At 52.5% G+C, this 25,904-nt stretch overlaps 1 protein-coding gene across 1 annotated transcript in view; it reads left to right on the forward strand.

Annotated features, from left to right (window-relative positions):
- The window catches only part of LOC116938087 (unconventional myosin-VI-like), a 29,050-nt gene extending 13,948 nt beyond the window's left edge, over nucleotides 1–15,102 (forward strand). The window contains exons 5-6 of the mRNA XM_076063536.1: nucleotides 5,169–5,408; nucleotides 14,867–15,102. Coding sequence (XP_075919651.1) covers nucleotides 5,169–5,408; nucleotides 14,867–15,081 — 455 coding nt within the window. The 3' untranslated portion in view covers nucleotides 15,082–15,102. The remainder of the gene's footprint in view (nucleotides 1–5,168; nucleotides 5,409–14,866) is intronic.
- The last annotated feature ends 10,802 nt before the right edge of the window (nucleotides 15,103–25,904 follow it).

Genomic DNA, 25,904 nt, shown 5'->3' on the forward strand with positions numbered 1-25,904 from the left:
CAATATTTGAGGCACCGCAGCCTCAGCAGGGTCATCCTCACTTTGTGCCACGATGTTTTCCTGGCTGAGGGATTTTCCCTCCCCCAGGACCTCACAGAAATGCTCAGCAAATCTGCAAACCTGTTCCTGGGGGTTGGAGATTGGATCACCGTTTTTTCCTCTAATGATGGTAATAGGTGTGGCGCTGCAGGTTACTTTTTTGATGGAGTTAAATAGAGATTTGTGATCACGGGCCACTGAGGCAGACTCCATCTCCTCAGCAACCCGCGACCACCACCCATCCTTGCAGCGCCTCACGGCTCTCCGAACCTCCGAGCGAAGGCTGCGGTAAGCCTCCTCATTCTCTGACGTGGGATTCTGTAGCCGATGACAGTGGGCCTGTCGCTTTTTCTCAACCATCCTGAACACCTCCTCTGTCAGCCAGGGTCTCTGGGGAGGTGTGGACCGCGTACCCAAAGCAGCCATTGCAGCTGCATGAGTCACAGTCCTAAACCTCGCCCATTTACCCTCGACATCAGGAGGAGTTGGGGACGATGCCAATCCCAGCCGCAAGCGATGATGAAATTCTTGCTTGCAACTTTCATCAGATAACTGAGACCAGGCCACTTTATGTTGGAATGGGGTCCTGGGTGTACACCCACCACCGGAGTGGAAGAATGGCAGGCGCATCTTACAGATGACTAGTCGATGGTCAGAGGGCAGATCAGCTCCACGGTAGGTCCTGGTGTCAAGGACATGGGCTCGCATTCGCTGGTCCGTCACTATGTAGTCCAGCAGATGTTCTTGCTTGGACCCGGCATGCATCCATGATGTTGTGTGGATGCGCCGATGCCGGAACAGCGTGTTGGTAATTACAAGCCCATGGGCTGCACAAAAATCTAGCAGCCTCCTACCGTTGTTATTGAGCTGATCTGGCCCATGCCCTCCAATCACTCCAGACCAGGTGCCAGTATCATGACCAACTCGGGCATTGAATTCACCCAACATGATGACTCTATCCCGAGGGGCCACTTTAGCCAGCACCTGTGACAGGAGGTCATAGAAGGCATCTGACTCATCGGCTTTGCCTGCATCCCTCCACGGATGTTCATCTTCGGTGGGGGCATAAGTAACCACGACCACCATTCCTCGCCTCCGGTTGATGGGAAGGCGAGCCCAAAGTAGCCTGGGGCTTACAGCTTCCCACACCTCACCGCCACGCTCCCACGCCGCCTTCATTCTTTTGTTCAAAAGAAGAGCCACACCCTGTTGTTTGGCAGTCTGCTGCCCCGAGTAGAGGACTGTCCACCCCTCATGGTGGCAGGAGCCAGAGCCGGTCTACCGGACATCCTGAATGCCGCATAGATCCAGGCGGTACCGGTCCAGCTCCCGACAGAGGAGTGGCAACCTCTCCTCTGCAGTGAGCGTTCGAACATTCCACGTGGCCACCCGTAGTGGCTTTTCGTTGTTTCTAGAGTAGCCCCGAGTGTAGGTATTCAATCTCCTGGCTCCGCCAATTGTGGTTTGGCCAGGAGACGTCATAGACGCCTGGCCCCCCAGGGCCTCCGGCACAAGCTTATTAGTTACATATTTCAGTTTAATTCGTGGTTTCGTGGTAATTAATTGAAGGTGGAGGGGTTACCAGCCCCTCGCACCCGACCAGAGCCCCCGTTTAGCCCCTGTGGTGGACACATATGCCATGAGGGGAGGAGCCAATCAAAATTGGATCTCCCCCCCACAGCACTGTCCACGACAGAGTTGCCCGTCCGGCACCGCGAGGAGGTAGGGGGTTGTTTTGCCGGACTACACACATACACACACACACATACACACACATACACACACACACATACACGCACACATACACACATACACAGACACATACACGCACGCACACATACACACATACACAGACACATACACACATACACACACACATACACACACATACACACACACACATACACACACACATACACACACACATACACACACACACATACACAGACACATACACACATACACACACACATGTACACACGCTCACACGCACACACACACGGGATCCGCCAGACTCTGCTGAATAACGCAGAGGTCCAAGCGGTAGCGGTCCAGCTCCTAACTTGAGTGGCAGCCTCTCCGCCGCATACAAACCCAACCACTCACCCACTCACCCAACCACTCACCCATTCACCCACCCACTCACCCACTCACCCACTTACCCATTCACCCAACCACTCACCCACTCACCCACTCACCCATTCACCCAACCACTCACCCACTCACCCAACCACTCACCCACTCACCCACCCACTCACCCACTCACCCAACCACTCACCCACTCACCCACTCACCCATTCACCCAACCACTCACCCACTCACCCACTCACCCATTCACCCAACCACTCACCCACTCACCCAACCACTCACCCACTCACCCACCCACTCACCCACTCACCCAACCACTCACCCACTCACCCACTCACCCATTCACCCAACCACTCACCCACTCACCCAACCACTCACCCACTCACCCAACCACTCACCCACTCACCCAACCACTCACCCACCCACTCACCCACTCACCCACTCACCCAACCACTCACCCACTCACCCAACCACTCACCCACTCACCCAACCACTCACCCACTCACCCAACCACTCACCCACTCACCCAACCACTCACCCACTCACCCACTCACCCATTCACCCAACCACTCACCCACTCACCCAACCACTCACCCACTCACCCAACCACTCACCCACTCACCCAACCACTCACCCACCCACTCACCCACTCACCCACTCACCCAACCACTCACCCACTCACCCAACCACTCACCCACTCACCCACCCACTCACCCAACCACTCACCCACTCACCCACTCACCCATTCACCCAACCACTCACCCACTCACCCAACCACTCACCCACTCACCCAACCACTCACCCACTCACCCAACCACTCACCCACCCACTCACCCACTCACCCACTCACCCACCCACTCACCCACTCACCCACCCACTCACCCACACACTCACCCATTCACCCACACACTCACCCATTCACCCAACCACTCACCCACTCACCCAACCACTCACCCACTCACCCAACCACTCACCCACTCACCCACCCACTCACCCACTCACCCACCCACTCACCCACTCACCCACCCACTCACCCATTCACCCATTCACCCACCCACTCACTCACCCACTCACCCACTCACCCATTCACCCACCCACTCACCCACTCACCCACTCACCCATTCACCCAACCACTCACCCACTCACCCACCCACTCACCCACTCACCCACTCACCCACTCACCCATTCACCCAACCACTCACCCACTCACCCACCCACTCACCCACTCACCCACCCACTCACCCATTCACCCACCCACTCACCCACTCACCCATTCACCCAACCACTCACCCACTCACCCACCCACTCACCCACTCACCCACCCACTCACCCATTCACCCACACACTCACCACCCACTCACCCATTCACCCACCCACTCACCCACTCACCCATTCACCCAACCACTCACCCACTCACCCACCCACTCACCCATTCACCCACCCACTCACCCACTCACCCACTCACCCATTCATCCAACCACTCACCCACTCACCCACCCACTCACCCACTCACCCACCCACTCACCCATTCACCCACACACTCACCACCCACTCACCCATTCACCCACCCACTCACCCACTCACCCACTCACCCATTCACCCAACCACTCACCCACTCACCCACCCACTCACCCACTCACTCACCCACTCACCCACTCACCCACTCACCCATTCACCCACCCACTCACCCACTCACCCACCCACTCACCCATTCACCCACACACTCACCCATTCACCCACACACTCACCCATTCACCCACACACTCACAAATTCACCCACACACTCACCCATTCACCCACACACTCACCCATTCACCCACACACTCACCCATTCTCCCACACACTCACCCATTCACCCACACACTCACCCATTCACCCACACACTCACCCATTCACCCACACACACCCATTCTCCCACCCACACACCCATTCACCCACACACTCACCTATTCTCCCACCCACTCACCCATTCACCCACAAACTCATGCACCCACTTACCCATTTACCCACTCACCCATTCACCCACACACTCACGCACCCACTCACCCATTCACCCACCCACTTACCCATTCACCCACACACTTACCCATTCACCCACTCACCCATTCACCCACACACTCACGGACCTACTTAACTATTCACCCACCCACTTACCCATTCACCCACACACCCACGCACCCACTTACCCATTCACCCACTCACCCACACACTCACCCATTCTCCCACCCACTTACCCATTCACCCACACACTAACGCACCCACTCACCCACTCACGCACTCACCCACACATTCACCCATTCACCCACACACTCACGCACCCACTCACACATTCTCCCACCCACTCACCCATTCACCCACACATTCACGCACCCACTTACCCATTCACCCACCAACTCACCCATTCACCCATTCACTCACCCATTCACCCACACACTCACCCACCCACTCACCCATTCTCCCACCCACTCACCCATTCACCCACACATTCACGCACCCACTTACCCATTCACCCACCAACTCACCCATTCACCCACCCACTCACCCATTCACCCACACACTCAGGCACCCACTTAGCCATTCACCCACCCACTCACCCATTCACCCATTCACTCACCCATTCACCCACCCACTCACCCATTCTCCCACCCACTCACCCATTCTCCCACCCACTCACCCATTCACCCACACATTCACGCACCCACTTACCCATTCACCCACCAACTCACCCATTCACCCACCCACTCACCCATTCACCCACACACTCAGGCACCCACTTAGCCATTCACCCACCCACTTACCCATTCACCCACTCACTCACCCATTCACCCACACACTCACCCATTCTCCCACCCACACACCCACCCACTCACCCATTCACCCACCCACTCACCCATTCTCCCACCCACTCACCCATTCTCCCACCCACCCACCCTTCCACCCACCCACCCACCCTTCCACCCACCCACCCACCCTTCCACCCACCCACCCAGTGGTTCACAGTGCCCGTGTGTCTCCCCCCACCTCCCTCACCCCCACGACAGTGGAGCGCCTCTCCCGCCTACGCCACCATCAGGAGCAGGGTCTCGAGTCCATGAACCGCGTGCAGAGTTACTTCCGCATCCCCTTCGTGGTGAAGGGGTCTGCCCGGGGCCCCTCATCGGGGGGGGCGGCGCAAGGGGGGGGGACCCCGCGGGGCTGGTGGCTGGCACACTATGACGGCAGCTGGCTGGCACGCCAGCTCGAGCTGCACCCTGGCAAGCAGCCAGTGTTGCTAGTGGCAGGTGTGTGTCTATGTGTGTGTCTATGTGTCTATGTGTGTGTGTCTATGTGTGTGTGTGTCTATGTGTGTGTGTGTGTGTCTATGTCTCTGTGTGTGTCTCTGTGTGTGTCTGTGTGTGTGTCTATGTGTGTCTGTGTGTCTCTGTGTGTGTCTATGTGTGTGTCTATGTGTGTGTCTATGTGTGTGTCTATGTGTCTATGTGTGTGTGTGTGTGTGTCTCTGTGTGTGTGTCTGTGTGTGTGTGTCTATGTGTGTGTCTGTGTTGCTAGTGGCAGGTGGGTCTCTGTGTGTCTATGTGTCTATGTGTGTGTGTCTGTGTGTGTGTCTGTGTGTGTGTATGTGTGTGTGTCTCTGTGTGTGTGTCTGTGTGGGTCTCTGTGTCTCTGTGGGTCTCTGTGTGTCTCTGTGGGTCTCTGTGTGTCTGTGTGTCTATGTGTGTGTCTCTGTGTATTGCTAGTAGCAGGTGGGTCTCTGTGTGTGTGTCTATGTGTGTCTCTGTGTGTCTCTGTGTGTTGCTAGTAGCAGGTGGGTCTCTGTGTGTGTCTGTGTGTCTCTGTGTGTCTCTGTGTGTGTCTGTGTGTCTCTGTGTGTCTGTGTGTCTCTGTGTGTCTGTGTGTTGCTAGTAACAGGTGGGTCGCTGTGTGTCTGTGTGTGTCTCTGTGTGTCTCTGTGTGTGTCTGTGTGTGTCTCTGTGTGTGTCTCTATGTGTGTGTCTGTGTGTGTCTGTGTGTTGCTAGTGGCAGGTGGGTGTCTGTGTGTCTCTGTGTGTTTGTCTGTGTGTGTCTCTGTGTGTGTCTGTGTGTCTCTGTGTGTGTCTGTGTGTCTCTGTGAGTTTCTGTGTGTGTCTCTGTGTGTGTCTGTGTGTTGCTAGTGGCAGGTGGGTCTCTGTGTGTCTCTGTGTGTCTCTGTGTGTGTCTGTGTGTGTCTCTGTGTGTGTCTCTGTGTGTTGCTAGTAGCAGGTGGGTCTCTGTGTGTGTCTGTGTGTCTCTGTGTGTCTCTGTGTGTGTCTGTGTGTCTCTGTGTGTCTGTGTGTCTCTGTGTGTCTGTGTGTTGCTAGTAACAGGTGGGTCGCTGTGTGTCTGTGTGTGTCTCTGTGTGTCTCTGTGTGTGTCTGTGTGTGTCTCTGTGTGTGTCTCTATGTGTGTGTCTGTGTGTGTCTGTGTGTTGCTAGTGGCAGGTGGGTGTCTGTGTGTCTCTGTGTGTTTGTCTGTGTGTGTCTCTGTGTGTGTCTGTGTGTCTCTGTGTGTGTCTGTGTGTCTCTGTGAGTTTCTGTGTGTGTCTCTGTGTGTGTCTGTGTGTTGCTAGTGGCAGGTGGGTCTCTGTGTGTCTCTGTGTGTCTCTGTGTGTGTCTGTGTGTGTCTCTGTGTGTGTCTCTGTGTGTGTCTGTGTGTTGCTAGTGGCAGGTGGGTCTCTGTGTGTGTCTGTGTGTGTCTGTGTGTCTGTGTGTGTCTCTGTGTGTGTCTGTGTGTTGCTAGTGGCAGGTGGGTCTCTGTGTGTGTCTGTGTGTGTCTGCGTGTTTCTGTGTGTCTCTGTGTGTCTCTGAGTGTGTCTTTGTGTCTCTGTGTGTCTCTGTGGGTCTCTGTGGGTCTCTGTGGGTCTGTGTGTCTCTGTGTGTCTCTGTGGGTCTCTGTGGGTCGCTGTGTGTCTCTGTCAGGGTCTCTGTGTGTCTCTGTGGGTGTCTGTGTGTCTCTGTGTGTCTCTTTGTGTCTCTGTAGGTCTGTGTGTCTCTGTGTGTCTGTGTGTCTCTGTGTGTCTCTGTGTGTCTCTGTGGGTTTCTGTGTTTCTCTGTGTGTCTCTGTGGGTCTCTGTGTGTCTCTGTCAGGGTCTCTGTGTGTCTCTGTGGGTGTCTGTGTGTCTCTGTGTGTCTCTGTGGGTCTGTGTGTCTCTGTGTGTCTGTGTGTCTCTGTGTTTGTCTATGTGTGTCTGTGTGGGTCTCTGTGTGTGTCTCTGTGTGTTGCTAGTATCAGGTGGGTCTCTGTGTGTGTCTGTGTGTCTCTGTGTGTGTCTCTGTGTGTCTGTGGGTGTCTCTGTGGGTCTCTGTGTGTCTCTCTGTGTGTCTCTGTGTGTGTCTGTGTGTTTGTCTGTGTGTGTCTGTGTGCCTCTGTGGGTTTCTGTGTGTCTCTGTGTGTCTCTGTGGGTCTCTGTGGGTCTCTGTGTGTGTCTGTGTGTCTCTGTGAGTTTCTGTGTGTCTCTGTGTGTGTCTGTGTGTTGCTAGTGGCATGTGTGTGTCTGTGTGTCTCTGTGTGTCTCTGTGGGTCTCTGTGGGTCTCTGTGGGTCTCTGTGTGTCTCTGTCAGGGTCTCTGTGTGTCTCTGTGGGTGTCTGTGTGTCTCTGTGTGTCTCTGTGTGTCTCTGTGGGTCTGTGTGTCTCTGTGTGTCTGTGTGTCTCTGTGTGTCTCTGTGTGTCTCTGTGGGTCTCTGTGTTTCTCTGTGTGTCTCTGTGGGTCTCTGTGTGTCTCTGTCAGGGTCTCTGTGTGTCTCTGTGGGTGTCTGTGTGTCTCTGTGTGTCTCTGTGGGTCTGTGTGTCTCTGTGTGTCTGTGTGTCTCTGTGTGTCTCTGTGTGTGTGTGAGTCTCTGTGAGTCTCTGTGTGTTTCTGTGTGTCTCTGTATGTGTCTGTGTGTCTCTGTGTGTCTGTCTCTGTGTCTCTCCGTGTGTCTCTGTGTGTCTCTGTGTGTCTCTGTGTGTTGCTAGTAGCAGGTGGGTCTCTGTGTGTGTCTGTGTGTCTCTGTGTGTGTGTCTGTGTGTCTCTGTGGGTGTCTGTGTGTGTCTGTGTGTCTCTGTGTGTGTCTATGGGTCTCTGTGTCTCTGTGAGTCTCTATGTGTCTCTGTATGTCTCTGTATGTCTCTGTGTGTCTGTGTGTGTGTGTGAGTCTCTGTGAGTCTCTATGTGTCTCTGTGTGTGTCTCTTTGTGTCTCTGTCGGTCTCTGTGTGTCTCTGTGTGTGTCTCTGTGGGTCTCTGTGTGTCTCTGTGTGTGTGTTTCTCTGTGGGTCTGTGTGTCTCTGTGTGTCTGTGTGTCTCTGTGTGTGTCTCTGTGGGTCTCTGTGTGACTCTGTGTGTGTCTGTGTGCCTCTGTGTGTGTCTCTGTCTGTCTCTGTGGGTCTGCCTGTGTCTCTGTGTGTTTAAGTGTGTTTCTGTGTGTCTCTGTGTGTCTCTGTGTGTCTCTGTGTGTTTCTGTGGGTCTCTGTGTGTTTCTGTGTGTATCTGTGTGTTTCTGTGGGCCTCTGTGTGTCTCTGTGTGTGTCTGCGTGTCTCTGTGTGTGTCTGTATGTCTCTGTGGGTCTTTGTATGTCTCTGTGTGTCTCTGTGGGTCTCTGTGTGTCTCTGTGTGTCTCTGTGTGTCTATGTGGGTCTATGTGGGTCTCTGTGTGTCTCTGTGGGTCTCTGTGGGTCTCTGTGTGTCTCTGTGTGTTTCTTTATGTCTCTGTGGGTCTCTGAGTGTCTCTGTATGTCTCTGTATGTCTCTGTGGGTCTCTTTGTGTCTCTGTGTGTCTCTGTGGGTCTCTGTGTGTCTCTGTGGGTCTCTGTATGTCTCTGTGGGTCTCTCTATGTCTCTGTGAGTCTCTCTGTGTCTCTGTGGGTCTCTGTGTGTCTCTGTGGGTCTCTGTGTGTCTCTGTGGGTCTCTGTATGTCTATGTGGGTCTCTGTGGGTCTCTGTGTGTCTCTGTGGGTTTGTGTGTGTCTCTGTGGGTCTCTGTGTGTCTCTGTGAGTCTCTGTGTTTCTCTGTCGGTCTCTGTGTGTCTCTGTGGGTGTCTGTGTATCTCTGTGGGTCTGTGGGTCTCTGTGTGTCACTGTGGGTCTCTGTGTGTCTCTGTGTGTCTCTGTGTGTCTATGTGGGTCTATGTGGGTCTCTGTGTGTCTCTATGGGTCTCTGTGGGTCTCTGTGTGTCTCTGTGTGTTTCTTTATGTCTCTGTGGGTCTCTGTGTGTCTCTGTATGTCTCTGTATGTCTCTGTGGGTCTCTTTGTGTCTCTGTGTGTCTCTGTGGGTCTCTGTCTGTCTCTGTGGGTCTCTGTATGTCTCTGTGATTCTCTCTGTGTCTCTGTGGGTCTCTGTGTGTCTCTGTGGGTCTCTGTGTGTCTCTGTGGGTCTCTGTATGTCTATGTGGGTCTCTGTGGGTCTCTGTGTGTCTCTGTGGGTTTGTGTGTGTCTCTGTGGGTCTCTGTGTGTCTCTGTGAGTCTCTGTGTTTCTCTGTGGGTCTCTGTGTGTCTCTGTGGGTGTCTGTGTATCTCTGTGGGTCTGTGGGTCTCTGTGTGTCTCTGTGTGTCTCTGTGGGTCTTTGTGTGTTTCTTTATGTCTCCGTGGGTCTCTGTGTGTCTCTATGTGTCTTTGTGGATCTCTGTGTGTCTCTGTGTGTCTCTGTGGCTCTCTGCTGGTCTCTGTGGGTCTCTGTGTGTCTCTGTGGGTCTCTGTGTGTCTCTGTGTGTCTCTGTGTATCTCTGCGGGCCTCTGTGTGTCTCTGTGGGTGTCTGTGGGTCTCTGTGGGTCTCTGTGTGTCTCTGTGTGTGTGTGTCTGTGCGACAGTTGTGGAGAGAGTGGAGAGTTTCCCATACCTGGGCTGTGTGCTTATGACGGGCTCCAGTTTAGCAGCAGAGGTCTCACTCCGAATCAGTGGAGCGGCAGCAATATCTTTTCATCGGTTGCGTAACGCTGTGTGGAAGCTACCTGGTCTGTCGCTCCGCACTAAGCTTCAGGTCTTCTCGGCCACGGTCATTCCCTCCCTTCTCTACGCTTGCGAAACGTGGACCCCCCGAATGGAACATCTTCGCCGGTTAGAAACATTTAGGCTGGCCTGCCTACGATCCATCCTGGGTTTAACCAGACTGGATTGTGTGAGGAGCTCACAAATCCTTGAAAGATCTGGGCAAGGTTCCATCGGTGTGCTCATCTGGCGGGCAAGGCTGCGATGGCTGGGTCATGTAGCCCGCATGCCCAGCCACCGCATGACGAAACAGCTTGTGTTCGGCCGGATCGAGGGGGATAAACGGGCGCGGCACGGGCTAGAGAAGAGATGGAGTGATGTGGTACAAGAGGACGTGGAGCTGAGTGGACTTGCCGATGACTGGTACCAGCGGTGTCAAGATCGGCCTCTGTGGAGGAGGCTCGTGAAGGATGCTACTGGGCAGTTGGAGTTAGTCGCCCTTCAACAACAACGGAGGGCGGAGGAGCGACGCTCAGAACAACGAGCGGAGCGCCGGGTGGCTAAAGCACAGCAGGTTGGCACAGTAGGGGGCACAGGTGGTGCATCAGCCAGTCATCTCAGTCAGTCGACCCGTGGCACCTGGGTCTGCCCTGTGACCTCCTGCCAGCGGGCGTTCGACACTTCACGTGGCCTCAGGGTGCACATAGCCTGGCACAAGCGTCGTGGTGACGTCACCGCCACTTAGTGGTGAATGGTGGTTGTTGTTGTTGTGTGACTCTGTGTGTGTATATCTGTGTGTGTCTCTATGTGTGTGTCTCTGTGTGTCTCTGTGGGTTTGTGTGTGTCTCTGTGTGTCTATGTGGGTCTCTGTGTGTCTCTGTGTGTCTCTGTGAGTCTCTGTGTTTCTCTGTGGGTCTCTGTGTGTCTCTGTGGGTGTCTGTGTATCTCTGTGGGTCTGTGGGTCTCTGTGTGTCTCTGTGTGTCTCTGTGGGTCTTTGTGTGTTTCTTTATGTCTCTGTGGGTCTCTGTGTGTCTCTCTGTGTCTCTGTGGGTCTCTGTGGTTCTCTGTATGTCGCTGTGTGTCTCTGTGGGTCTCTGTGTGTCTCTGTGAGTCTCTGTGTGTCTCTGTGGGTCTCTGTGTGTCTCTGTGGGTCTCTGTGTGTCTTTGTCGGTCTCTGTGGGTCTCTGTGTGTCTCTGTGTGTCTCTGTGTGTCTCTGTGGGTGTCTGATGGTCTCTGCTGGTCTCTGTGGGTCTGTGTGGGTCTCTGTGTGTCTCTCTGGGTCTCTATGGGTCTCTGTGTGTCTCTGTGTATCTCTGTGGGTCTCTGTGTGTCTTTGTGGGTGTGTGTCTGTGGGTCTCTGTGGGTCTCTGTGTGTCTCTGTGTGTGTGTGTGTCTGTGCGACAGTTGTGGAGAGAGTGGAGAGTTTCCCATACCTGGGCAGTGTGCTTATGACGGGCTCCAGTTTAGCAGCAGAGGTCTCACTCCGAATCAGTCGAGCGGCGGCAATATCTTTTCATCGGTTGCGTAACGCTGTGTGGAAGCTACCTGGTCTGTCGCTCCGCACTAAGCTTCAGGTCTTCTCGGCCACGGTCATTCCCTCCCTTCTCTACGCTTGCGAAACGTGGACCCCCCGAATGGAACATCTTCGCCGGTTAGAAACATTTAGGCTGGACTGCCTACGATCCATCCTGGGTTTAACCAGACTGGATTGTGTGAGGAGCTCACAAATCCTTGAAAGATCTGGGCAGGGTCCCATCGGTGAGCTCCTCCGGCAGGCAAGGCTGCGATGGCTGGGTCATGTAGCCCGCATGCCCAGCCACCGCATGCCGAAACAGCTTTTGTTTGGCCGGATTGAGGGGGCTAAGCGGGCGTGGCACGGGCTAGAGAAGAGATGGAGTGATGTGGTACAGGAGGACGTGGAGCTGAGTGGACTTGCCGATGACTGGTACCAGCGGTGTCAAGATCGACCTCTGTGGAGGAGGCTCGTGAAGGACGCTACTGGGCAGTTGGAGGTAGTCGCCCTCCAACAACAACGGAGGGCGGAGGAGCGACGCTCACAACAACGAGCGGAGCGCCGGGTGGCTAAAGCACAGCAGGTTGGCACAGTATGGGGCACAGGTGGTGCATCAGCCAGTCATCTCAGTCAGTCGACCCGTGGCACCTGGGTCTGCCCTGTGACCTCCTGCCAGCGGGCGTTCGACACTTCACGTGGCCTCAGGGTGCACATAGCCTGGCACAAGCGTCGTGGTGACGTCACCGCCACTTAGTGGTGAATGGTGGTTGTTGTTGTTGTGTGACTCTGTGTGTGTATATCTGTGTGTGTCTCTATGTGTGTGTCTCTGTGTGTCTCTGTGGGTTTGTGTGTGTCTCTGTGTGTCTATGTGGGTCTCTGTGTGTCTCTGTGTGTCTCTGTGAGTCTCTGTGTTTCTCTGTGGGTCTCTGTGTGTCTCTGTGGGTGTCTGTGTATCTCTGTGGGTCTGTGGGTCTCTGTGTGTCTCTGTGTGTCTCTGTGGGTCTTTGTGTGTTTCTTTATGTCTCTGTGGGTCTCTGTGTGTCTCTATGTGTCTCTGTGGGTCTCTGTGGTTCTCTGTATGTCTCTGTGTGTCTCTGTGGGTCTCTGTGTGTCTCTGTGAGTCTCTGTGTGTCTCTGTGGGTCTCTGTGTGTCTCTGTGTGTCTCTGTGGGTCTCTGTGTGTCTTTGTCGGTCTCTGTGGGTCTCTGTGTGTCTTTGTCGGTCTCTGTGTGTCTCTGTGTGTCTCTGTGGGTGTCTGATGGTCTCTGCTGGTCTCTGTGGGTCTGTGTGGGTCTCTGTGTGTCTCTCTGGGTCTCTATGTGTCTCTGTGTGTCTCTGTGTATCTCTGTGGGTCTCTGTGTGTCTTTGTGGGTGTCTGTGGGTCTCTGTGGGTCTCTGTGTGTCTCTGTGTGTGTGTGTCTGTGCGACAGTTGTGGAGAGAGTGGAGAGTTTCCCATACCTGGGCAGTGTGCTTATGACGGGCTCCAGTTTAGCAGCAGAGGTCTCACTCCGAATCAGTCGAGCGGCGGCAATATCTTTTCATCGGTTGCGTAACGCTGTGTGGAAGCTACCTGGTCTGTCGCTCCGCACTAAGCTTCAGGTCTTCTCGGCCACGGTCATTCCCTCCCTTCTCTACGCTTGCGAAACGTGGACCCCCCGAATGGAACATCTTCGCCGGTTAGAAACATTTAGGCTGGACTGCCTACGATCCATCCTGGGTTTAACCAGACTGGATTGTGTGAGGAGCTCACAAATCCTTGAAAGATCTGGGCAGGGTCCCATCGGTGAGCTCCTCCGGCAGGCAAGGCTGCGATGGCTGGGTCATGTAGCCCGCATGCCCAGCCACCGCATGCCGAAACAGCTTTTGTTTGGCCGGATTGAGGGGGCTAAGCGGGCGCGGCACGGGCTAGAGAAGAGATGGAGTGATGTGGTACAGGAGGACGTGGAGCTGAGTGGACTTGCCGATGACTGGTACCAGCGGTGTCAAGATCGACCTCTGTGGAGGAGGCTCGTGAAGGATGCTACTGGGCAGTTGGAGGTAGTCGCCCTCCAACAACAACGGAGGGCGGAGGAGCGACGCTCACAACAACGAGCGGAGCGCCGGGTGGCTAAAGCACAGCAGGTTGGCACAGTAGGGGGCACAGGTGGTGCATCAGCCAGTCATCTCAGTCAGTCGACCCGTGGCACCTGGGTCTGCCCCGTGACCTCGTGCCAGCGGGCGTTCGACACTTCACGTGGCCTCAGGGTGCACATAGCCTGGCACAAGCGTCGTGGTGACGTCACCGCCACTTAGTGGCGAATGGCGGTTGTTGTTGTTGTATATCTGTGTGTATGTATATCTGTGTGTATGTATATCTGTGTGTGTGTATCTGTGTGTCTGTGTGTATGTGTGTGACTGTGTGTGTGTGTATATCTGTGTGTATGTATATCTGTGTGTGTGTGACTGTGTATGTGTGAGTGTATCTGTGTGTCTGTGTGTATATCTGTATGTGTGTGTGTGTATGTGTGTGTGTGTGACTGTGTGTATGTGACTGTGTGTATGTGTGTGACTGTGTGTGTGTATGTGTGTGTGTGACTCTGTGTATGTGTGTGTGTATCTGTGTGTCTCTGTGTGTGTGTGTCTGTGTGTATGTGTGTGTCTGTGTGTATGTGTGTGTGTGTGTCTGTGTGTATGTGTGTGTGTGTGACTGTGTGTATGTGTGTGACTGTGTGTGTGTGTATGTGTGTGTGACTCTGTGTATGTGTGTGTGTGTATGTGTGTGACTCTATGTGTATCTGCGTGTCTCTGTGTGTGTGTGTCTGTGTGTATGTGTGTGTATGTGTGTGTATGTGTGTGTGTGTATGTGTGTGACTCTATGTGTATGTGTGTGACTGTGTGTGTGTGTGTGACTCTGTGTATGTGTGTGTGTGACTGTGTGTCTGTGTGTATGTGTGTGACTGTGTGTGTATGTGTGTGTGTGACTCTGTGTATGTGTGTATGTGTGTGACTCTGTGTGTGTGTGACTGTGTGTGTGTGACTCTGTGTATGTGTGTGTGTGACTGTGTGTGTGTGTATGTGTGTCTGTGTGTGTGTGTGACTCTGTGTATGTGTGTGTGTGTCTGTGTGTATGTGTGTGACTGTGTGTGTATGTGTGTGTGTGACTCTGTGTATGTGTGTGTGTGACTGTGTGTATGTGTGTGTGTGTGTCTGTGTGTATGTGTGTGACTGTGTGTGTATGTGTGTGTGTGACTCTGTGTATGTGTGTGTGTATGTGTGTGACTGTGTATGTGTGACTGTGTATGTATATGTCTGTGTGTGTCCAGGCCAAGACGACGAGAGGATGTGTGAGCTGCGCCTGGAGGAGACGGGCCTCCTGCGTCGCCGCGGGGCCCAGATCCTGGCCCGTCGCTTCGAGGAGACCTGGGAGCTGAGTGGAGGAGCGGCCTACCTCCGCTGGGCTGTGCTGGCCGGCCGGGCCAGGCCCACGGCCGCCACGGCCAGGGTCCAGCTCCTAGCGGGGCCCTCGGGGGCTCCTTAGGGGGGCCCTGGGGGGTCCTTAGGGGGGCCCTGGGGGGTCCTTAGGGGGGCCCTAGGGGGGTCCTTAGGGGGGCCCTGGGGGGTCCTTAGGGGGGGGCGCTGGGGGGTCCTTAGGGGGGGCGCTGGGGGGGTCCTTAGGGGGGCCCTGGGGGGTCCTTAGGGGGGGCTCTAGGGGGATCCTTAGGGGGGGCTCTAGGGGGATCCTTAGGGGGGCCCTAGGGGGGTCCTTAGGGGGGGCTCTAGGGGGGTCCTTAGGGGGGCCATAGGGGGGTCATTAGGGGGGCCATAGGGGGGTCCTTAGGGGGGGCTCTAGGGGGGTCCTTAGGGGGGTCCTTAGGGGGGCTCTAGGGGGGTCCTTAGGGGGGCCATAGGGGGGCCCTAGAGGGGGGAGAGAGGGGAGAGGGGGGAGAGTGAGTATGAGTGAGGGTGAGTGAGTGAGGGTGAGTGAGTGTGAGTGAGGGTGAGTGTGAGAGTGAGTATGAGTTAGGGTGAGTGAGTGAGGGTGAGTGAGGGTGAGTGAGTGAGGGTGAGTGAGTGAGGGTGAGTGAGTGTGAGTGAGTGAGGGTGAGTGAGGGTGAGTGAGTGAGGGTGAGTGAGTGAGGGTGAGTGAGTGTGAGTGAGTGAGAGTGAGTGAGTGTGAGTGAGTGAGTGTGAGTGAGTGAGTGTGAGTGAGTGTGAGTGAGAGTGAGTGAGAGTGAGTGAGTGTGAGTGAGTGAGTGTGAGTGAGTGAGGGTGAGTGAGTGTGAGAGTGAGTTTGAGTGAGGGTGAGTGAGTGAGTGAGGGTGAGTGTGTGAGTGAGTGTGAGTGAGTGTGAGTGAATGAGTGAGTGAGAGTGAGTGTGAGTGAGTGAGTGTGAGTGAGTGAGTGAATGAGTGAGTGAATGAGTGAGTGTGAGTGAGTGAGAGTGAGTGTTAGTGAGGGTGAGTGAATGAGTGAGTGTGAGTGTAAGTGAGTGAGTGAGTGTGAGTGAGTGAGAGTGAGTGAGTGAGAGTGAGTGAGTGAGTGTGAGTGAGTGAGAGTGAGTGTTAGTGAGGGTGAGTGAATGAGTGAGTGTGAGTGTAAGTGAGTGAGTGAGAGTGAGTGAGAGTGAGTGAGTGTGAGAGTGAGTGAGTGTGAGAGTGAGTGAAGGTGAGTGATGGTGAGTGAATGAGTGAGTGAGAGTGAGTGTAAGTGAGTGAGTGTGAGTGAGTGAGTGTGAGTGAGGGTGAGTGAACGAGTGAGTGAGTGTGAGTGTAAGTGAGTGAGTGAGAGTGAGTGTGAGTGAGTGTAAGTGAGTGAGTGAGAGTGAGTGAGTGAGAGTGAGTGAGTTAATGAGTGAGTGAGTGAATGAGTGAGTGAGAGTGAGTGAATGAGTGAGTGAGAGTGAGGGTGAGTGAGTGAGTGTGATTGAGTGAGTGAATGAGTGAGTGAGAGTGAGTGTTAGTAAGGGTGAGTGAATGAGTGAGTGTGAGTGTAAGTGAGTGAGTGTGAGTGAGGGTGAGTGAATGAGTGAGTGAGTGAATGAGTGAGTGAGAGTGAGGGTGAGTGAGTGAGTGAGAGTGAGTGTAAGTGAGTGAGTGAGTGTGAGTGATGGTGAGTGAATGAGTGAGTGAGTGAGAGTGAGTGTAAGTGAGTGAGTGTGAGTGAGTGAATGAGTGAGTGAATGAGTGAGTGTGAGTGAGTGAGTGTGAGTGAGGGTGAGTGAATGAGTGAGTGTGAGTGTGAGTGAGTGTGAGTGTAAGTGAGTGAGTGAGTGTGAGTGAGGGTGAGTGAGTGTGAGTGAGTGAGTGAATGAGTGAGTGTGAGTGAGTGAATGAGTGAGTGAGTGAGAGTGAGGGTGAGTGAGTGAGGGTGAGTGATGGTGGGCTAGGAAGGATCTCACGGGCTCAGGATTTGGGTTCTGGTAGTGAGTTTGTGTTTGGTTTGACATTTCACTTCAATAACTCAAGCACAGGCGATCATTGCAGCGATGATGATGATGATGATCAACATTGCAATGATCGTGTCGATGATGTTAATGATGATTATAATGGTTGTCGTGATGATCATTGTAACGATGATGATGATGATCAACATTGCAATGATCGTGTCGATGATGTTAATGATGATTATAATGGTTGTCGTGATGATCATTGTAATGATGATGATGATGATCAACATTGCAATGATTGTGTCGATGATGTTAATGATGATTATAATGGTTGTCGTGATGATCATTGTAATGATGATGATGATGATCAATATTGCAATGATCGTGTCGATGATGTTAATGATGATTATAATGGTTGTCGTGATGATCATTGTAATGATGATCAATATTGCAATGATCGTGTCGATGATGTTAATGATGATTATAATGGTTGTCTTGATGATTGTAATTGTGGGTGGTGGCGTTGATGATGACGATGTTGGTGATATCTGTTCACGTGCTGACGACATTATTAAAGGGGCTCTTCCTCCGAGCGTGAGACGCGTGGCTCACCATAGGCCTGGGGGCACCCCCAGTGGCAGATGCAGCGCGTGATGACATTGCCTTGCTGTTGCTGTTGTTGTTGTTGTTGTGACCACTTTGTCAGGGGCCACTAGAGGCTGCTTCACGAGCTACTTTCTCAGGAAAGCGACGCGATTGATAAGTGAGGGACATCATCGCTGGTGGACGTTCAGAGCAGCAGGCCCAAATAACGAATGGTGACGTTGATTCCACAATGTGCATGGGATAAAAACCCAAATATACAGCAGCAGCAGCAGCAGGCATCGTAATCACGACCTCCTGTGTACCAGGCGAGGTAGTCAACATCTCATAGCCACCGTGATGATGATGATGATGAGACACACAGACTCCACATAGACCTCCTGTGTACCAGGCAAGGTAGTCAACATCTCATAGCCACTGTGGTGATGATGAGAGAGACACAGACTCCACATAGACCTCCTGTGTATCAGGCGAGGTAGTCAACATCTCATAGCCACCGTGATGATGATGATGATGAGAGAGACACAGACTCCACATAGGCCTCCTGTAGACCAGGCGAGGTAGTCAACATCTCATAGCCACCGTGATGATGATGAGACACACAGACTCCACATAGACCTCCTGTAGACCATGCGAGGTAGTCAACATCTCATAGCCACCGTGATGATGATGATGATGAGACACACAGACTCCACAGAGACCTCCTGTGTACCAGGCGAGGTAGTCAACATCTCATAGCCACCGTGGTGATGATGAGAGAGAGACACAGACTCCACATAGAACTCCTGTAGACCAGGCGAGGTAGTCAAGATCTCATAGCCACCGTGGTGATGATGAGAGAGAGACACAGACTCCACTTAGACCTCCTGTAGACCAGGCGAGGTAGTCAACATTTCATAGCCACCGTGATGAGAGACGCAGACTCCAAATAGACCTCCTGTAAACCAGGCGAGGTAGTCAACATCTCATAGCCACCGTGGTGATGATGAGAGAGAGACACAGACTCCACATAGACCTCCTGTATACCAGGCGAGGTAGTCAACATCTCATAGACACCGTGATGATGATGATGAGAGAAACACAGACTCCACATAGTCCTCCAGTGTACCAGGCAAGGTAGTCAACATCTCATAGCCACCGTGGTGATAATGAGAGAGACGCAGACTCCACATAGACCTCCTGTAGACCAAGCGAGGTAGTCAACATCTCATAGCCACCATGATGATGATGAGAGAGAGAGACGCAGACTCCACATAGACCTTCTGTGTACCAGGCGAGGTAGTCAACATTTCATAGCCACAGTGATGATGATGAGAGAGAGACGCAGACTCCACATAGACCTCCTGTATACCAGGCGAGGTAGTCAACATCTCATAGACACTGTGATGATGATGATGAGAGAGACTCCACATAGACCTCCTGTAGACCAGGCGAGGTAGTCAAAATCTCATAGCCACCGTGGTGATGATGAGAGAGACACAGACTCCACATAGACCTCCTGTATACCAGGCGAGGTAGTCAACATCTCATAGCCACCGTGGTGATAATGAGAGAGACGCAGACTCCACATAGACCTCCTGTATACCAGGCGAGGTAGTCAACATCCAATAGCCACCATGATGATGAGAGAGAGACGCAGACTCCACATAGACCTCCTGTGTACCAGGCGAGGTAGTCAACATCTCATAGCCACAGTGATGATGATGAGAGAGAGACACAGACTCCACATAGACCTCCTGTAGACCAAGCGAGGTAGTCAACATCTCATAGGCACCGACATGATGATGTTGAGAGAGACGCAGACTCCACATAGACCTCCTGTATACCAGGCGAGGTAGTCAACATCTCATAGCCACCGTGATGATGATGAGAGAGAGACACAGACTCCACATAGACCTCCTGTGTACCAGGCGAGGTAGTCAACATCTCATAGCCACCGTGATGATGATGATGAGAGAGACACAGACTCCACATAGACCTCCTGTAGACCAGGCGAGGTAGTCAACATCTCATAGCCACCGTGATGATGATGAGAGAGACACGCAGACTCCACATAGACCTCCTGTATACCGGGCGAGGTAGTCAACATCTCATAGCCACCGTGATGATGATGATGAGAGACGCAGACGCCACATAGACCTCCTGTATACCAGGCGAGGTAGTCAACATCTCATAGACACCGTGATGATGATGATGATGATGAGAGAAACAGTCTCCACATAGACCTCCAGTGTACCAGGCGAGGTAGTCAACATCTCAAAGCCACCGTGATGATGATGAGAGAGAGACGCAGACTCCACATAGACCTCCTGTGTACCAGGCAAGGTAGTCAACATCTCATAGCCACCGTGGTGATAATGAGAGAGACGCAGACTCCACATAGACCTCCTGTGTACCTGGCGAGGTAGTCAACATCTCATAGCCACGGTGATGATGATGATGATGAGAGAGAGACGCAGACTCCACATAGACCTCCTATAGACCAGGCGAGGTAGTCAACATCTCATAGCCACTGTGATGATGAGAGAGACGCAGACTCCACATAGACCTCCTGTAGACCAGGCGAGGTAGTCAACATCTCATAGCCACCGTGATGATGATGATGAGAGAGACGCAGACTCCACATAGACCTCCTGTAGACCAGTCGAGGTAGTCAACATCTCATAGCCACCGTGATGAGAGACGCAGACTCCAAATAGACCTCCAGTGTACCAGGCGAGGTAGTCAACATCTCATAACCACAGTGATGATGATGAGAGACACACAGACTCCAAATAGACCTCCTGTAACCAGGCGAGGTAGTCAACATCTCATAGCCACCGTGGTGATAATGAGAGAGACGCAGACTCCACATAGACCTCCTGTATACCAGGCGAGGTAGTCAACATCTCATAGACACCGTGATGATGATGATGAGAGAAACACAGACTCCACATAGACCTCCAGTGTACCAGGCAAGGTAGTCAACATCTCATAGCCACCGTGGTGATAATGAGAGAGACACAGACTCCACATAGACCTCCTGTAGACCAAGCGAGGTAGTCAACATCTCATAGCCACCGTGATGATGATGAGAGAGAGAGACGCAGACTCCACATAGACCTTCTGTGTACCAGGCGAGGTAGTCAACATCTCATAGACACTGTGATGATGATGATGATGATGAGAGAGACTCCACATAGACCTCCTGTAGACCAGGCGAGGTAGTCAAAATCTCATAGCCACCGTGGTGATGATGAGAGAGACACAGACTCCACATAGACCTCCTGTATACCAGGCGAGGTAGTCAACATCTCATAGCCACCGTGGTGATAATGAGAGAGACGCAGACTCCACATAGACCTCCTGTATACCAAGCGAGGTAGTCAACATCCAATAGCCACCATGATGATGAGAGAGAGACGCAGACTCCACATAGACCTCCTGTGTACCAGGCGAGGTAGTCAACATCTCATAGCCACAGTGATGATGATGAGAGAGAGACACAGACTCCACATAGACCTCCTGTAGACCAAGCGAGGTAGTCAACATCTCATAGGCACCGAGATGATGATGTTGAGAGAGACGCAGACTCCACATAGACCTCCTGTATACCAGGCGAGGTAGTCAACATCTCATAGCCACCGTGATGATGATGAGAGAGACACAGACTCCACATAGACCTCCTGTGTACCAGGCGAGGTAGTCAACATCTCATAGCCACCGTGATGATGATGATGAGAGAGACATAGACTCCACATAGACCTCCTGTAGACCAGGCGAGGTAGTCAACATCTCATAGCCACCGTGATGATGATGAGAGAGACACGCAGACTCCACATAGACCTCCTGTATACCGGGCGAGGTAGTCAACATCTCATAGCCACCGTGATGATGATGATGATGATGAGAGACGCAGACTCCACATAGACCTCCTGTATACCAGGCGAGGTAGTCAACATCTCATAGACACCGTGATGATGATGATGAGAGAAACAGTCTCCACATAGACCTCCAGTGTACCAGGCGAGGTAGTCAACATCTCAAAGCCACCGTGATGATGATGAGAGAGAGACGTAGACTCCACATAGACCTCCTGTGTACCAGGCAAGGTAGTCAACATCTCATAGCCACCGTGGTGATAATGAGAGAGACGCAGACTCCACATAGACCTCCTGTGTACCTGGCGAGGTAGTCAACATCTCATAGCCACGGTGATGATGATGATGATGATGAGAGAGAGACGCAGACTCCACATAGACCTCCTGTAGACCAGGCGAGGTAGTCAACATCTCATAGCCACTGTGATGATGAGAGAGACGCAGACTCCACATAGACCTCCTGTAGACCAGTCGAGGTAGTCAACATCTCATAGCCACCGTGATGAGAGACGCAGACTCCAAATAGACCTCCAGTGTACCAGGCGAGTTAGTCAACATCTCATAGCCACAGTGATGATGATGAGAGACACACAGACTCCAAATAGACCTCCTGTAACCAGGCGAGGTAGTCAACATCTCATAGCCACCGTGGTGATAATGAGAGAGACGCAGACTCCACATAGACCTCCTGTATACCAGGCGAGGTAGTCAACATTTCATAGCCACAGTGATGATGATGAGAGAGAGACGCAGACTCCACATAGACCTCATGTATACCAGGCGAGGTAGTCAACATCTCATAGACACTGTGATGATGATGATGATGATGAGAGAGAGACGCAGACTCCACATAGACCTCATGTATACCAGGCGAGGTAGTCAACATCTCTTAGCCACCGTGATGATGATGAGAGAGACACAGACTCCACATAGACCTCCCGTATACCAGGCGAGGTAGTCAACATCTCATAGCCACCGTGATGATGATGATGATGATGATGAGACACACAGACTCCACATAGACCTCCTGTGTACCAGGCGAGGTAGTCAACATCGCATAGACACCGTGATGATGATGATGAGAGACACACAGACTCCACATAGACCTCCTGTATACCTGGCGAGGTAGTCAACATCTCATAGCCACCGTGATGATGATGAGAGAGACACAGACTCCACATAGACCTCCTGTGTACCAGGCGAGGTAGTCAACATCTCATCGCCACTGTGATGATGATGAGAGACACAGACTCCACATAGACCTCCTGTAGACCAGGCGAGGTAGTCAACATCTCATAGCCACCGTGGTGATAATGAGAGAGACGCAGACTCCACATAGATCTCCTGTGGACCAGGCGACGTAGTCAACATCTCATAGCCACTGTGATGATGATGAGAGACACGCAGACTCAACATAGACCTCCTGTAGCCCAGGCGAGGTAGTCAACATCTCATAGCCACTGTGATGATGATGAGAGAGACGCAGACTCCACATAGACCTCCTGTATACCAGGCGAGGTAGTCAACATTTCATAGCCACAGTGATGATGTTGAGAGACACGCAGACTCGATATAGACCTCCTGTGTACCAGGCGAGGTAGTCAACATCTCATAGCCACCGTGATGATAATGAGAGACACACAGACTCCACATAGATCTCCTGTGCACCAGGCGAGGTAGTCAACATCGCATAGCCACCGTGATGATGATGATGAGAGAGACACAGACTCCACATAGACCTCCTGTAGACCAGGCGAGGTAGTCAACATCTCATAGCCACCGTGATGATGATGAGAGAGACGCAGACTCCACATAGACCTCCTGTAGACCAGGCGAGGTAGTCAACATCTCATAGACACCGTGATGATGATGAGAGAGACGCAGATTCCACATAGACCTCCTGTAGACCAGAAGAGGTAGTCAACATCTCCTAGCCACCGTGGTGATGATGAGAGACACAGACTCCACATAGACCTTCTGTATATCAGGCGAGGTAGTCAACATCTCATAGCCACCGTGATGATGATGAGAGACACACAGACTCCACATACACCTCCTGTGTACCAGGCGAGGTAGTCAACATCTCATAGCCACAGTGATGATGATGATGATGAGAGAGAGACACAGACTCCACATAGACCTCCTGTACACCAAGCGAGGTAGTCAACATCGCATAGCCACTGTGATGATGATGAGAGACACAGACTCCACAAAGACCTCCTGTGTACCAGGCAAGGTAGTCAACATCTCATAACCACCGTGGTGATAATGAGAGAGACGCAGACTCCACATAGACCTCCTGTGTACCAGGCGAGGTAGTCAACATCTCATAGCCACCGTGGTGATAATGAGAGAGACACAGACTCCACATAGATCTCCTGTGTACCAGGCGAGGTAGTCAACATCTCATAGCCACCGTGATGATGATGAGAGAGAGAGACGCAGACTCCACATAGATCTCCTGTGTACCAGGTGAGGTAGTCAACATCTCATAGCCACCGTGATGATGATGAGAGACACAGACTCCACATAGACCTCCTGTAGCCCAGGCGAGGTAGTCAACATCTCATAGCCACCGTGATGATGATGAGAGAGACGCAGACTCCACATAGACCTCCTGTAGACCAGGCGAGGTAGTCAACATCTCATAGACACCGTGATGATGATGAGAGAGACGCAGATTCCACATAGACCTTCTGTAGACCAGGCGAGGTAGTCAACATCTCATAGCCACCGTGATGATGATGAGAGACACACAGACTCCACATACACCTCCTGTGTACCAGGCGAGGTAGTCAACATCTCATAGCCACAGTGATAATGATGATGATGAGAGAGAGACACAGACTCCACATAGACCTCCTGTGTACCAGGCGAGGTAGTCAACATCTCATCGCCACTGTGATGATGATGAGAGACACAGACTCCACATAGACCTCCTGTAGACCAGGCGAGGTAGTCAACATCTCATAGCCACCGTGGTGATAATGAGAGAGACGCAGACTCCACATAGATCTCCTGTGTACCAGGCGACGTAGTCAACATCTCATAGCCACTGTGATGATGATGAGAGACACGCAGACTCAACATAGACCTCCTGTAGCCCAGGCGAGGTAGTCAACATCTCATAGCCACTGTGATGATGATGAGAGAGACGCAGACTCCACATAGACCTCCTGTATACCAGGCGAGGTAGTCAACATTTCATAGCCACAGTGATGATGTTGAGAGACACGCAGACTCGATATAGACCTCCTGTGTACCAGGCGAGGTAGTCAACATCTCATAGCCACCGTGATGATAATGAGAGACACACAGACTCCACATAGATCTCCTGTGCACCAGGCGAGGTAGTCAACATCGCATAGCCACCGTGATAATGATGATGAGAGAGACACAGACTCCACATAGATCTCCTGTAGACCAGGCGAGGTAGTCAACATCTCATAGCCACCGTGATGATGATGAGAGAGACGCAGACTCCACATAGACCTCCTGTAGACCAGGCGAGGTAGTCAACATCTCATAGACACCGTGATGATGATGAGAGAGACGCAGATTCCACATAGACCTCCTGTAGACCAGAAGAGGTAGTCAACATCTCCTAGCCACCGTGGTGATGATGAGAGACACAGACTCCACATAGACCTTCTGTATATCAGGCGAGGTAGTCAACATCTCATAGCCACCGTGATGATGATGAGAGACACACAGACTCCACATACACCTCCTGTGTACCAGGCGAGGTAGTCAACATCTCATAGCCACAGTGATTATGATGATGAGAGAGAGACACAGACTCCACATAGACCTCCTGTACACCAAGCGAGGTAGTCAACATCGCATAGCCACTGTGATGATGATGAGAGACACAGACTCCACAAAGACCTCCTGTGTACCAGGCAAGGTAGTCAACATCTCATAACCACCGTGGTGATAATGAGAGAGACGCAGACTCAACATAGACCTCCTGTGCACCAGGCGAGGTAGTCAACATCTCATAGCCACCGTGGTGATAATGAGAGAGACACAGACTCCACATAGATCTCCTGTGTACCAGGCGAGGTAGTCAACATCTCATAGCCACCGTGATGATGATGAGAGAGAGAGACGCAGACTCCACATAGATCTCCTGTGTACCAGGTGAGGTAGTCAACATCTCATAGCCACCGTGATGATGATGAGAGACACGCAGACTCAACATAGACCTCCTGTAGGCCAGGCGAGGTAGTCAACATCTCATAGCCACAGTGATGATGATGATGATGAGAGACACAGACTCCACATAGACCTCCTGTATCCCAGGCGAGGTAGTCAACATCTCATAGCCACCGTGATGATGATGAGAGAGACGCAGACTCCACATAGACCTCCTGTAGACCAGGTGAGGTAGTCAACATCTCATAGACACCGTGATGATGATGAGAGAGACGCAGATTCCACATAGACCTCCTGTAGACCAGAAGAGGTAGTCAACATCTCCTAGCCACCGTGGTGATGATGAGAGACACA

This window comes from Petromyzon marinus, unplaced genomic scaffold (assembly GCF_048934315.1).
Source record: "Petromyzon marinus isolate PM22_M1 ecotype Great Lakes invasive population unplaced genomic scaffold, UKy_Petmar_22M1.pri1.0 PM_Scaffold_144, whole genome shotgun sequence".
Lineage (NCBI taxonomy): Eukaryota > Metazoa > Chordata > Hyperoartia > Petromyzontiformes > Petromyzontidae > Petromyzon > Petromyzon marinus.